Source organism: Poeciliopsis prolifica, unplaced genomic scaffold, assembly GCF_027474105.1.
Source record: "Poeciliopsis prolifica strain line A6 unplaced genomic scaffold, Auburn_PproV2 SCAFFOLD033, whole genome shotgun sequence".
Classification (NCBI taxonomy): Eukaryota; Metazoa; Chordata; class Actinopteri; order Cyprinodontiformes; family Poeciliidae; genus Poeciliopsis; species Poeciliopsis prolifica.
This window is the reverse complement of record NW_026562408.1, coordinates 5,692,278-5,707,650: the sequence shown is the minus strand read 5'-3', so window position 1 is coordinate 5,707,650 and position 15,373 is coordinate 5,692,278. Positions and strand designations below refer to the sequence as shown.

At 37.4% G+C, this 15,373-nt stretch overlaps 2 protein-coding genes across 3 annotated transcripts in view; one reads left to right on the top strand and one right to left on the bottom strand.

The window, feature by feature from the left end:
- Nucleotides 1-639: 639 nt before the first annotated feature.
- Nucleotides 640-13,056, top strand: LOC129373591 (serine-rich and transmembrane domain-containing protein 1). Of its 2 annotated transcripts, XM_055051602.1 has the most exons (3): nucleotides 640-905; nucleotides 10,688-11,009; nucleotides 11,091-13,056. In XM_055051602.1, exons 2-3 carry the CDS (start codon nucleotides 10,693-10,695, stop codon nucleotides 11,158-11,160), a joined length of 387 nt encoding a protein of 128 aa, XP_054907577.1. In that variant the 5' UTR covers nucleotides 640-905; nucleotides 10,688-10,692; the 3' UTR covers nucleotides 11,161-13,056. The 2 variants fall into 2 exon arrangements, with proteins under 2 accessions (XP_054907577.1, XP_054907578.1); XM_055051603.1 differs by having other exon boundaries at nucleotides 10,688-13,056.
- Nucleotides 13,052-15,373, bottom strand: part of nbeaa (neurobeachin a) — a 97,725-nt gene continuing 95,403 nt past the window's right edge. Inside the window, 1 exon segment of the mRNA XM_055051594.1 lies at nucleotides 13,052-14,676. Within this exon segment, the coding sequence (XP_054907569.1) occupies nucleotides 14,586-14,676 (91 nt within the window). The 3' untranslated portion in view covers nucleotides 13,052-14,585.

Sequence of the window (15,373 nt, the reverse complement as noted above, 5' to 3'; positions counted from 1 at the left end):
TCTTTGAAGGCTTGGTTTCAATCAATGCATATTCATGAGTTAAAATGGTTCACCAAGAGCCCAGATCAAAATTCTTCTGAAAATCTGTTGCAAATTTTCAAAATGGATGTTCACAAAAGCTCTACATCCAATCAGACTAAGCTTTAACTATTTTGGGAATGGGAAAAAACTACAGTTTACAGATGTATAAATCTGGTAGAGACATACACCAAAATACTTGCAACTGTAATAACAGAGAGATGACTCATGGTCTGAATGTGTGATACACATCTCTGATTTTTTTGGTCAAAAATGTGGAAAATTCTGTGTCTCTTTCCTTCCACTTAATGTTCATGTAGTATTTTGGACAGTAAGTAGTCCATCTTAGCCGGAGAACTTGACAAAGTGTATAGAAGTTTGTCGCTGTCACATCAACAAATAGGAAAAAGGTGTAGGGGAGTGAATACTTCTGGAAGGCACTGTCTTTGCTTTGGGAAAACGGGCACAAACACAACACAGAGGAACATTTCACTGTTGGTGCGATCGTTATTGAAGGTGATGAGCAAGCAGAGAGGAGAGCGGGGAGGGTGGAGACAAGAGAGTCACAGGGAGAGGGGATGGGAGTAGAATGAGCACTAAACCGCCTCTTTTTCTCTCTCCAGGACTTCTCCAGGAGAAAATCAGCTTCACTACAGCCCCTTTTAGACAGAGCCATTTGTTTGTGTGTCCATTCATAGAGACGACCCACATTCGTCAGTGTCCACTCCAGCTGTAGAGCCTGTCTGCACTGAATGACAGAGAGGGAGACGGGAAGAAAAAGGGGAAATCTGTGGGGAGGCAGATCTAGTTTACTCTGCTGCAAGCCTGAAGACAGGATGGATTTCTGCACAAAGTGAGCAAAGAGAAGTTGAACTGCACGTATTAAGGTCTGTAACTTTTCTTTTTTTAATCATGTGTTGTGAAATAATCCAGGTATTAAATGTGAAGTTTACAAACTGTTTAGTGAGAGGAAATATGAGCAAAGAAAGAGGCTCATTTCTTATGCAAAAGGGCTTCGTTGGGGTTTCCAAACAAGAGTAGCAGTAGTGTGGTGTTGGATGAGATGAGGGAGAAAATCAAGGAAGATGAACCCTAACGGTTCCCTGGATCCAGTAAACAAGGTTAATGTAAGTGAGGGGGAAAATATTCATATATGCATCATTCCACCAACTTGGGGAAAAGAAGACGCTTTTAATGGGGCAGCGGAAGAGAGAAAAAATGGTGATGAGTGGGGAAATTGCATCCCTAGAGGGAGAGGAAGAAATGGAAGTGTCCTTTTAGAGTAATGAGAACAAAACAAGGTTTTGTTTGTGTTTAAAATGTTGCATGACTCACCATGTGGCCTATAATAAACAGAAAGTAAACGGGCTGTTTGATACCACCACGGTTTGACACCGTGGTGGTATCAAACTTAAAGTTGCAGTCACACTCCAAAGCATAAGGGGAAATTATCAGATATGAGAAGAATGTGTAAAAGTACGCTTCAACAGGAGGATGATACAAAACGGACACACATCAAAGCAATACTGCTCATTACCAACACTGGCCACTGACCCAAAAAAAAAAAAAACGTCCATAGCTTTCTATTCAGACAGATCACAGTACCTGACAGTCTGCGTGGGTCTCAGCTCATTTTATTTTGCTGCCGATTTGCGCCTTTTGAATTCTACGTACCATACTTTAATGCCTCGAATATCTGAGAGAATCTGATAACAGCCTTGCTTACAGAGGTGCTCGACCTCTGCTGCGGCTCTGAGTGCATTCAGGTGTGCTACCCGGAGATTGTGTCATTCACATGTTAAAAAAGGGGGAAAAAAAGCAATGAATAAATTGCAAAGACTATTGTCTGTAGATCCCATCCAAAATCATCTGTTCTTCTAAACCAGGAGCCCTGTTGTTTCTTTATTGGCAATCCAAATTGTAGAGAAAACCATTGTTATTTAACAAAAGAAAACACACTAAGGCGTGTGATGCTGACTGAAGCATCACTTTTCTTCATACTTTGATCATCCCTGCATATATCCGACCCCTGCGAGGGTTATCTGTGGTATTTGGGGCTGCAGGAGTCGTTTGGAATTCATGAGGTTGAGCCTGAAGTCTGTTTTCAGTTGATCTGGCTCAGAAGATGAGATGCTTAACATGGTAGGAATTCAGTCTACTTTTATCTCCTGCTTTTTAAGATGAATCTGCTATTTTAGCTGAAGCTGCGAGTGCGAGTCTGCAAGGGAGGGAAAGTCTTTACATTTATTATAGGTGTGTGGACACAAGCACTGATTAGGAGCCTTCCCAGCATCTCTGCCATAGGCTCAGTTTTTGTATTTTTATTTTTCAGCCGTGCAGTGGAATTACAGCATGAGAAAATATGAATACACTCGATGCACTCAGAGGAAATGGCCCAAATGCCATGACATTTGGCCACATCTAGATCTCATGAATTATTCATGAGTGAAAGATCTAACACCAGGCCTGATCAGACAGTGAGAATGGGCACCCCTGGGATGTTTGCAATTCAATAAATATTGGTTAACCCTACAAGCATGGATTGTTACAACGAGAGTAATCTCAAGAGCTGCTTTGTGTTGGAGATATGCAAAAGTTTAACTAGGAACATCAGGGAGTCCCAGACAGACCATTTGCCTCTGACTTAAACTACCACTGCTACTACTCCTAATAAGAATAGTATTATTATCAGTAGTAGTAGTAGTAATAATAATAATACATTAAGTGACAAATTAAAAAAAGAAATAAGAAGAAATGTCAATAAAAGTGCAAATGTTTGCATTCATTGTAAAACCAATATCAAAAACACCCAAATGTTTACACATAGTTTTCTTTAAAGAGTAATTTGATTAAACAAGCTCTGCTTTAAATCATTTAAGCCATAGAAAAACATTAAATCATATTAAAAACCATATTCAAATGAAAGGTCGAAATGGATTATTGTGATGTAGGTATAATGTAGCGATAAAGAAAGTTTCTCAGCCTGTTTTATGTTGAATTTTTTTACTAATTCTTTTGTCAAGGTGTGGCTAGTGCTAGCTTTTACAAGCTGCTTATGCTGTCGTCTTAAATGATTGCACTCATGTAAAATCAAAACACAACCTGCTGAAATTAAAATGAATGGACAGTGTAACTCGCCAACATTCCTTATTTTATCTTGTGGAAGAGGTTCAGGAAGGTCTGTACAAAAGAATAATTATCCTTTTTTTAAAGTAAATTCCTGAAGGAAGAATATTAAAATGTTAACTTAAGCTGAATATGTATAAAGCAGTGACATTGAAGAAGATTACACAGAGATGGAGGGAAGAAATGAGAAGTGTATAGAAGACAGATTGAGAAAGTGGAGCGGAGGAAGCTATGCGGCATGAAGTCTCAAGAGGAGTTTTGGCTGAATGTACTTCACTAGAGGATGGGGCTGTTTGAGGAGCCTGAGCAGATGAAAAAGAAGTTTGGGCATTAAGCGTCAGAGCTCACTGTACATTCAGGCGTATGGGAGACTAAACATGCCAAAGTTTAAATCTACATAACTCCTGGAAGAGATTTTTCAAAGGCAGCCCTGTAAGTTTTGTGGACTTGACGGCAGTAAAATAGCTGACAAAAGAAGGCCTTTCTATGAATGAAAAGTAGGAGAACTTCCTCAGAGCCTGTGAAGGGCTCCAGGCTGGGATATTTAATCAACAAGAAAAAAAAATGGAAATCAGAAAGCTGACAACCCGAACTGACTAAAAATATGAGGCGAAAAAAGCTTAACTTTTCCAGTGAAGCAAATAGATTTTACTTTATGACTTGATTAAGAAGGATTGAAATTCAGGTCACAGAATGTGAAGCCCAGGGATGTTTAATCTAAGGGAATGGTGCTCAATCAACTTATTTATTTCAATAGAGCAGTAGCAGCTTCAGAAGCTTCTGCTCCTGTAGGCAGGCCTTCACAAACTGAAGACACGCTGGTTTTCAAGACGCTGAAAGAGAAGTGCAAGAGCAGCAGAGATCAGAGTCAAAATATATTTTCCCTGTTAGACGTCCTTTCATCTGCTTGAGAGTCGACATTTACCTTCAGCACTGGGTGGAGAAGGACCCGGAAGATGGCTTTGCAAATTTAACTGAAAAAAAGATTTAACAAAGTTAACAGACTTTTAAATGTGAGGCATGTTTTTTTTTTATTTTCAAGTTGCTCTTTTTGAGAAGATTTTCAGGCTTCGAAAATATTATCAAACCTAAAATGAGTTCTGTGAACAAGATAGATATCGCATAGCAAAAAGGGATCAAGGTAATTTTGAAAAGAACTAAAAACTGTAATTCTGCTTGCACACTCTATATCATGTGTCCAGTCTTTTAGAGTCAACAACCAACTTTTAAATGCATCATATGTTCCAGCACAGCTGAATAAAAAAAACAGCTCATTACCAGGCATCTACAGAATCTGGAGACACTCTGAGGACATAATTCAGACACTATCATATCTAGTGCAAGCTGTGTATGGGATCAGAGCTACTCCCCACTAACATACTTAACCTTCAGAATGACCCACAGTCTGAAGCAGAGAACGTTGAATTCTTTTCCAAGTAAACACAGAGTTTCTAGTTTCTCAGTTCATCAAGTCCAACCAGATGGGTCCTCTTCTTTCTAATTTTACATCCATGTGTCCAACTAACCCCTTTGAAACATGCCAAAGCAGACTTTTTAGCTTTTAAAAGGCATTTATGTCTATATTTGGAGACTCAAGGAGTTTCCAGAGGAACATACTCTGGTTAGTCTTCTGTCCAAGTTAGTTCTTTTTCTTTTCTTTTTTTTTTTTGCTTTGGATTTCTTCTTGAACTTTCTTTATGGTTTCCTTTCCTGTTTGTTTATGTTTAGAAATCTCAACCACATTATGAAATGAAACAAAAACTCTGACCACATCTAATACAAACTGGAGATGGGTTATTCATTTTCCAACTTTCTGACTTATTTTTCTTTCAGTTTTGGCTCATAAAAGACTGATATTTTGCTGGAATAAAAGAAGCCTCCCACTCAAATGCCTTGCTTTGAAAATGGTGCTCAGGGTCACTCAAAATTATGTTAATCAAATATAATTAACAGGCTTTTTTATCATCGTCATCCCATTAGACCCAACTGAAAGACCATATTTCAGCGACTTGCAAAATCTCACGCATATTTGAACAAATTATTTAAAATCATATACAAATTTATGAAACATACATGCACACACTGTAAAATAGGCTGGTAATTGAAATTAGCAAATTTTCACTCAAATCTCAAAATACTAAAGACAATTAATTTGGCTATACAAAAGCAAATCTGGCAATGTATTTCAATGCTTCTCTGTGTTCATTTGGAAAAGACTTGAACTTTCGCTGCTTCAGACTGTGGGTCATTTTGAAGGTGAAGTATGAAAACAGGGAGTAGCTCTGATCCCTTTCACAGCTTACACTAGATGTGACAGCAGTACGAGCTTAAGGGCTGCAATTAATCACAAATAGTTCCTTCTTTAAGAGTCAGGGCCATGTAGGTACAGTATGACAAGCCTCTCTGGTTCGACTAAAAATAGAGATATTTGAAGAGGCAGAGATGCTGTATGCCTTGTTTTCATTAGTTTACAGTAATGATGCCCCGAGAAACCAACTTGTGACGATAATTGTCTGATTTTCATTTTGATATCCACTCATCAGTGATCAGCCGCTGGGGATTCTTTTTCCAATAAATGAACTACGTCTTGCTGACAAGAATTGTTTTAAGAAGCTTCTTAAGAGGAAACTGCATCACAGAAACATATCAACTGTTCATTCAGGCTTTTACACAGAGCTAGATTGTGTTGGCTGTTTTAAACTTATTTTAATGAGATACCTGAGAGACACTCTTGTAGTGACCACATTTTTCTCTAATTTTACAGAGAAACATAGCATTACCCTTTTGTAACTCAATGTAATCATAGTGTAAACTAACCCCAGTCTATGCTGGAATATGGATGTAAAATACCCAACTTGACAGTGTTCTTGGTCGACTTGCTAATTGTTGTGCTCAGTCATCAGGCTAACTACTAGTCACCAGTAGCTGGCAATACAAGCTAATAACATTGTTTACTTCTGCAAATTATACTTTTAGCCAATGATCACTAAAATTAGCTGTATGAACCTGTGTGAGTTAAAGATTTGAGGAAAAACAAGCATTTCTTTAGTCAGAGTGGAGAAAAATATTTTCAAACACTACTGCTTTAAAACCACTGTGTGACACAAAGACTACTTAAAATGTATTCAGGGCTACTTGTTGAAAACCATTTAAGGTTATATAGAAGTAATGCTATGTGGGACAGTTGTGCCAGCTGCTAAAATTAAATGCTAATGATAGCTTAAAGTGCAAATTCAAAATCAAAATGAATAAAATGCTGATTACAGGAACAGATCTCACAGACAGAGAGTGAATTAATGATCCCTCATTGCAGTAGTTTGGCTAAAAACATATTAAATGCTGTAAATTCCAACTCTTAGAACTTTTTGTGAGAAGATCAAAATGTTCCTAAATTGCAGATATTAGAATTTTGTCTCTAATCTCATTCGTGCATTTCTACTTGGGAAACAATATTGTTTAATTTCTTTTATTGTAGCTGAAACAGAAGAGAGACAAATGACAGCCAGCTTGCTCTCTGAGGGTCATACACCTTTAAGAAAAAGAAGACAGCAGTTCCCCAGAAGACAGAATAACAAGTGAGTCTTGCAGACTGCAGCGAAACACTGATCTTCTGTCTGATGCAAGGTTCCTCTTCAAGGAGCAATTTAACTTCCATCTTCACTCAAGCACTCACTCCTTCCTTGAAATTCGGGGGTAGAGAGCAGGTTATGTCACAGATTTGATTTATAGATTCGACAGCAATACACGGTCGAGAGGAAAAAAATCTAAAAATGATTAAAGTTTTTCCTCAGTGTCCTCATGAACCCTACCTTGCAGTTCCTGCTTTTCCTTGGGAAATGAAAACCAGGGGTATTTACAGTGCGTGGGCAGGCATGTGAATGCACGTCTAACCTCTTCAGCCTCTCTGGGACTGTAGGGCTTGCCCTCTTAAAGTAGATCAGCTTGAAAAAGAACCATGCCTACGTCGTTGCCTGGATACAAAAAGCATCATTAGGCACAATTATCAGCCACTTCAGTGCACAATAAACAAGCTTCATCACTGATTTGACAACAACGCGTCATGTAGGACTTCAGTGTATACAGAGCAGCAAAGAGGGGTGTGGAAAGAAGGTGAGGCCAAAGGTCGAGACCTTGGAAAGGTATCAAAGGAGACCCTTTGATGAAGAAAATGTAGGATATATTTCAATAGTAGATGGAGAAATCTTCTTGTTCATAAGAAGACACATTCTGTTTGTGAGGTTTCTGTAAATTATGAGAAACAAACTGTGCAAACAAATGATTTGCCCAGTTTGATTATGGGGAGCATTTGATAAAGAAAACAAGAGTATGGACAAAAGAGCGCCCAGTCGAAAAAAGAAACCAGGCAACCCAATTCATCCATCCTCATTATGTTGTGTGCCTGCCTGAAGCTACTTTGGGCTTCAAATTAAAGAGAGTAGAGTTCTTGTCCAATACACGACCCAGAGAAATAGATAAAAGGAACTGAAAAAAGTCTAAAATAAAACAGTTTGGGGACAGAGAGGTTCACTTCAACTTTCTGCAAGTTTTCTTCCACATGAAGCTGGTGATGCTCACAGAAAAGTTCCACAATCTCTTATAAATATATTCAAAAGGCTTCATAATCCAAATTGTCAAACTCGGGGGAGTGACAATAATAGATGATATGACTGTTCAAAATTTAGCTTAAAAGGGCCAATAATACTATAACGTAGCTGGTAGTTGGGTATTTTTAATGGATTCGCTCTTGCACATCTTTTCATCTTCTGCCTAAAGCAAAGGGTTTTAACTACTGTCTCGTTTGGTTGGAAAGAGTAGGTTGTATCACAGTTACTCAGCTTATTGTTTCATGTTTCATCTCAAAACATACAAATGTGTAAACATGGTGTGTTGTTTTCAATGACAAATACATTTCTATATTAAATCAAGGTTTACTTCTTTGTAATCTTGCTTAAAAACATGCTAACTTCACTGTAGTCACATAATGTCCAACAGTTTAATTTAGAAAAGCAAATGTGTACATAATTTGGGAACATTTATTCACATTTAAAAAGTACTTTTACACAGCAGTACTTCACTTAATAAAAAGTCCAGTAAAATAGATTTAACTTAATCCCATTAAAATATTTGATATTTTCAACGTTAATGAAAATATTTAAAATATAAGACCTGCTTTGAGGAGGTCTTATAATACACATTTTTATGTGTATTGTAATACAAGTTACAATACCTGTATTTTGAAAAATACGGGTATTACAATGTATGATGTGTTACAATGTATCATGTGTTATTAATGCATTTCAGAAAAGAAAATATTACAGTTAAACCTAATCAATGGGTATTTGGACTCCAGATTGACTAAACAACTCATTTCACCAAATTCCCAGTTGGGAATCCTGTGCATGTCGTAAATGGAAAAGATTTATTTGTGCAGAGTCTTATATAAACATTCATTAACATGATAGCATGCTCCAAAAATAACCTTTTTAAAGGTTATAAAGTCTTGTATTATGCGTGCTGAGAGGTTCAAGCTCACACTTACTCGTATTAGCAATGTACTGAAAGTCACTTTACAATACTAGTGTAATCAATATGATTTGAATACATATATACCTCAAACTAAATAGGGAGCGAGTAACGTGTTGATGCGTGTGTACTCAGTTTTTAGCAGTCCAAAGATAATTAACACCCACCTGCAATTAATGATGCTGATTGCTAATGCATCTAACCAAATTTGTATCTTGCATAGTAATCCAGAACTTAATCTGGTTTCAGATTTAGACACAAATTTAAAAGTCTGATTATACATTTTCCAATGTTATTCTCCCAACTCAGAGCATCGATGTTTATAAAAACAATTGGTAACAACTCTAGCAATCAGCAATTGGAAACCTTTCGAAAATGCATTTAGTGTTTATAGTGTTTTTTTTTCTCTTTGCTACCTTTCCCTTCTGCACATAAATATTGAAAATGCTCTGTTAATGGGGGCCCACACACGCAGTTATTGTAGTTCAAATGGCTTGTGGAGAGCAAAAATATATTTCACCACTCTCTGCTGAATATCATGCAAGTGGCCAGGAATGGAGGCTATATGGGCCATGCTGAAAATTAATAATGAAATGGAGAGAGAGAGGAAAATAAAGGGGGGGGACTTAGCTGACAGATAAAGCAAAGTGAACACACACACCAGTGCAAGATGAAAAGTGTGTGCTGACCTTTTGCTTTCATTCCTGTCATGGTCATTTATTCCTGCCTTTGAAGTCTCTCTCCTCCCTGTCGTAGATCAAGTCAAGACACAAGAACGCCATGAACCAAATACAAATCAGCCTCTCTCTCCTCTAACAGACGTCTCCTTGCTCCTCACACTCGGTTCTGAGCAGTGATTTGTGATGGAACATTACAAACAGTATTAATACACAGAGGAGGAAGGTTGCCGCTCGGTTGTCATTGTGAAAGCTGATTATGAGGGTTTAATTTCATCAGATAATGCCTTCATTTATGAGGAGACACTGCTGGAGGGAAGAGGTCTGACAGGCTTTCAATGTTACAAGCACTCCCCCTGCTGTTCATTAAAATAGTGGGGGAAGAACATTTCTCAACTGTAGTAGGTGTCATTTACTTATATGGTTGAAAAAAAGTTATTAATTTTAGTTTGTACTGTTTGTAGACAGGAGTTATGTGTTTTTTTATCTTTAACCATGTTCTTTTAAAATAGATAGTTTTATACTAAGCATAGAGGTTCATTTTTTTTTCTTTTTCACAACATGAAATAAAAATGCGGAAATTGTATTAATTTGAATAATCTTCCCTAATGAGATTTTAAGTGATTAAACAAGCCATAGATCTGGCTAATTTCTAATTAGATGGCAAAGAATATATGACTTTCTAAAGGTTTTGCAGGTAATCTGAAAAATTTACATCATTGCACATCAAGAAACTAAAATGTTATTTTTTTTTTGCAAAATAGCTTAAGCTGTGTCAAACCGAGTGGAGAGTGTCTGTGACCCAAATTTTCAGTTGGGTTTGGGTTGTTGTACTACCAGTTTAATCTCTGCTAGTATTGCATCTTTCACAGTATATTCATATTACATCTCACTTATTATTCCTGCTTATGAAAAGCGTCCTCAACACTTGATGTTACCACAGTTCTTCATAGTGGGCTGTGGATTGTCAGATGTTTTGCATCCAACCACTCATTTTCTATGCCTACTTATTGTTGCACAGCTAATAGTTGTTTTGTCAACATATAGTTTTCCCAGTTTTACTGAATTACCTCAGACTTGAAGGAAAACATTTCTTTTAATAAAAGTTTTGTGTAGTGTAAGTTCTTTAGTGAAGAAGAAATCCGGTTATGTCTTTCATTTAAGTAAAGGCTAATTGGAAGTTAGATAAGAATATTAGTGAAAGCTCTTTTGTCAGCAATATTAGACATTATGAAAAAGAAAGCCAGAGGTCATTTAAATAATTAATGCTGGACTCTTTTGAGTTACCACTGCTTGGGAATAGAAATCATTTCTCTTTCTTTTCCTCCATGTCATAACATCAGCCAGAATGTCAGGAATGGACGTCCTGCTGGTGGACAACAACAAGACTGGAGTCACCCCGATAGACAATGGGACATTTCTCCGTTTCTCCCCGACGTCTGCCTCCACGTCGGCGGCTGCATCGTCCCCAGGAAGTCGCCAGGGCAACGTTTATGTCTACGTGTGGCTCTTCCTCGGGCTGCTGGTGTTCCTGCTGACGCTGCTCATCATCTCCCTCCACAGGCTGAAAAACATCATCTCATCGTCTTCCTCAGTTCCTGACTGCAGCAGCGAGGGAGGAAGCTCCTTCACCAACATGGAGATCTGCAGCATCTCCTCTCAGAGGTCCTCCATTTCTGTGCTCTCCACCTGAGCAAGCTTGCAGTGTGGAGACTCATGTATAAATGCGCCGTTTTCTCTTTACAGGCTGAGAATGCATGCAAAACAAACAAATAAACCAACAAGAAAAACTCCACAAGACCAGCTGATGGAATAAGAATATCCTTCCATGCATGCATACTTTAATCGTGGAGGTTCAGTGACACTGATGTCTGTATGCAATCTGCATAGCTACCACAAAGGTTACAAGGGTTAAAAGTCAACATATCCTGCTAAACCTGACTTGAACAACAAAAAATGAACCTGGTAAATACTTTCCCATTGCAGGGAAAACACAAAGTGAAAGACAATTATCCTTTTGTGTTGACGTTTTCTGTCTTTAGAAGCTTTGTAAATCATATTCTGATTATATCTGTAGATTAGTCTACAAAACCCAGCATTCTAAATTATTAAATATCTGAACTTTGTAAACAGGAGTGTGCATCTGTGGCTTGGTTGAATTCACACCAAGGCAACATATCACCCAGTAGAGTGAAGTCAAGAGGCAACACAAAGAAGAACATTTACAGAACAGAGCAGGTCAATAGTAGCAAAAACTATAGGATGAATTTCTGGCCTTGATAAGCAGATCTGCCTGCGGTACCTCCTGCCTCCTGTCAGCTCCCGTAGAGCCTGACGCCAGCCTGCAACAAACCTGAAGCACAAGGTTTCTCTCCAGCTGTCAACCCTCATCTGTACTCCAGGATGACAACCCGGCAAAGGTTGTTTTCGCTGTTCAGCAAGTCAAAGAACTGGTTGGCACAGTTGAAGTGAAAAGAAAAAAAAAAGAGACATGGATCTAGTTGAGGGTGGAGAAAATATAAAACACATTCACTTGATGTCGAAGTGGATAGGTGGGATCTGGATAACGGATAAACATGGCTAATCTTAAGCCTGTTTTTTTTTTTTTTTGAAAGAAAAAAAAAAACAACATGAAAATCACAGCAGCACTCAGGCAAAGATATTTCATATTTTTTTATTTCAGTAGCATAATCTGACTGAAGAATTTAGAAAAGAATCCAAAGTTGAATTTCAGTATTTCTTCAGTGAGGAACCAAATCCCAAGTTTCATAATTATTGCATACAATACCAACAAACACCTTTTGTCAAACAGCATTATTTAAAACATCCTGGTATTTCAAAGAGATCATGATGCAGCCAAAAAAAGTTTCCCTAAACTTTTGAATAAGATCATACAGAGCCAAAACACCACAGCTCTACAACGGTACTTTACACTGGGCATGAGGTGGGCACATATTTAATCTTTTTAACAATCCCATCTGTAAATGTTTGTTTAAAAGGATCTTTTGCTGTACAATTGTCCCACCAATTTTTTTCTGTTTTTATTTTAGGATTTAACTGAGTTTATGTAGGAAAAACAGACTAAAATAAGGAATAGTGATAAAAACACAAGGTGAACTTACCACTGTTCTGGTTGTTTTAAGCTTATTAATTAATGCTTGAAATGTCATCATGAACAAGTGAGTAGATGTTTTTCAGTACCTATTGCTTGAAGAGTAAATATCAACCCAGATTCTCCTGTGTTTCTTATTTAGAGAGTTATATTTAAATCTCAATAAAGCAGAAAGTCAAGGAGTACTATATTTAAATTAATTAGTGTCCGAAATATTAATTAGATGCTTTGTAAATCATATCCTGATTGATTTACAAATCAGAATATGACTTCTCCTCGTCAAATCACATCCAAAAATTGTTTAAGTGAAATTTTTAAATTTCAATTAAACATATAAAATAAAAATGGAAAAAAAAACCCAACAAATTACTGATGTTGGTCATCTCCACACCCACAAACTTAATTTACTTAGATTTTACAGTTTTATAATAATTATGCTACTGCAATAAAACATCGCTTCTTTTAGGATTTTTACACATCTGTAATCAGTAACTGTTTTGTATCTTGAATGTACAACTGGAACTAATTTCTCCTTTCAAGAAAATTGATAGACATACAGACAGACAGACAATATGCTAAATTAAAAGTCCAGACCTCAAATTCTTTGCATATTTTATTTTTCTTATGATTTTTTCCCAACTCACACATGTCATATTTTACATCTTTGCAATAAAACATGAATACAATAGTTTTTTTTTTACGGTTTCATAGATCCAAAAATATTTAAGCTTTTTTTTTTTTTGGATACGTAAGTTTGAACCTGTCAATAGGAGTATGTGCATGTGCGCATTTGATCATAATGGCTTCACACATACAGTACGTGTCACACGCTTTCCTCTCTCCTCCCCCAGCCCGCCGTCTTCTCTATCAGCTACAGAATCATGATATTGCTTACAACTGTGAGGTTGTAAAACTGAAGAATCACTCATGAGCTCAACGGTTTTTAAATACAAACATCAATGCACAAATAATCCCCGAAGGAAGAAAAATTAAATAAAAAGTGGAGCTGAAGGCAGTCGACCAGAAAAACCAAGCTAATAAATAATATGTGATTGGTGCAAAGTGCAGATACAAAACAAACTAGTTGATTCTCTTTTTTTGTCATTTTCTTACTTAAAATAATCAACAAATGTGGGTATGTGAAGGTTTCCTTTGCACTTTCGGTCCCATTCAGCCCAGTAAGTCTCCTGCCAAGCTTGAATCAAGACTGTATGTACATATTTGACAAAACAATCACCAAATATACAAAGGAAATTATGTCTGTCTCATATTTGTCATCTTCAGTGGCACGGAAAAAGAGCTCTTTGTCATATCTGTCTCCAGCAAAAATGAACCAAAAGGGAAAAATAAATCACCATCCTTGATGCCACCATTTTTACCATCAGTCTCGTCGACATTATAATAATTATTACACAGTATTTTACATACAGCAAGTCATTAATAAATTAAAGGTGAGAAGCGCAGTTTGTGTAGTGAAAGAACAAGTGCAACTCTGAAGGAAGAAGAGCCTTATTTACATAAAATCTGATTTGGGGTTTAAAAAAAACTTAGGCAATTAAAATGAAACGAGATAAAAACTAAATCAACACTCTGGGTAATTTCTCAGGAGAAAATTTAAGATTGAGCCAATTTCACCGGCTTCTGGACAACAGTTACAGGCTGGTGCGTTAGTTTAGAGACAAGAAAAGAATTTGAATTTATAGTTCACCCAAATAATTAACAAATACAACTCAGTGACGTCAGAATTCAAACGAGAAAAAACCCAAAAGGAAAAAAAGACTTGAGTATGTGTGATGATTTAAACGTACCAGGAACAGTGAAATCGATCTGTCCCGTGAGGATCGACATCTGCTTCACTGGCTCTCTGCTCCTATGATGCAGTCACTGTGTTGTATTATTGAAGCAGATTTCCGTGCGTATCTTCTTATTATGCGTCTGTGGTTACACACGTGTGCACATAGGAAACCATTCCCACTAGCGCAGTCGCATCCTCAATGCAAGGGAATAGAGCCTATAGGTCTGAAACTAAATTTTCCTTTGTCTCGGTACCTGTGGTTTCCCCCCTTCGTGTTGCTGAGGCACAGCAGCGATGCAGAACTCCTTCCCTCGTCCAACTCAAGCCATCCGCCTCAGTACCTGTTCTGGTGTTCGTAGTGCCAGCGGTTGAAGTCGATGTTGAACGCTACGATGCTCCCAGAGGCCATGCCGGTGATTAAAGTCCTGTGGGGCAGAACGCGCGGGAGAAACACATCAACAGCAACATCAACAGGACTCATTTCCACAGGAAATAGGAGGCATCTGTGTATTACACAATAAATAATTAGAGTTGTGAAAAAGCATTTCCCGTTCTTACAGGTCTCTTCTTGTTCTTACTTTTTGATCACATTTAACTTTCCTGCCTTAAATTTTTTAAATAAATATACTTTATCAACGACAAAATTACTATCCAAACTCACCTGGTCCCTTGTGGAAAAATCAACACCCTTTGTTTATCTCAAATTAGGCAACTACAAAAGTCAAGCTTAATCTTAATAGCCACACCAAGTACAGATTACTAGCAGACCTTCAGAATCAGGAAATCACTTATGTAAGTTAAAAACATTCAAAACAAATTAACTGACAGCTATTAGTCTGAAAATACAAATAGCAATTGTAACACTTTGATTTTACAAAAGTGAGACTTGGTGGAGAAAATGTGGAAGTGACCGGCTTCTACAAGTTAACAATGATTTGCTGTAATCTTTCAATTCTGCTCTTCACCAGAAAATTCTTACGGCCAACGTCCAGATCTCAGATTACCTGGCCTTGGGTTATATAGCAGGATAACAAACTGAAGCAAACTGAGAAATCCACCAGTGAATGATTGAGGTAAACAACAGCCATGGATTATAGCAATTTTCTAAGTAAAACTCCACAA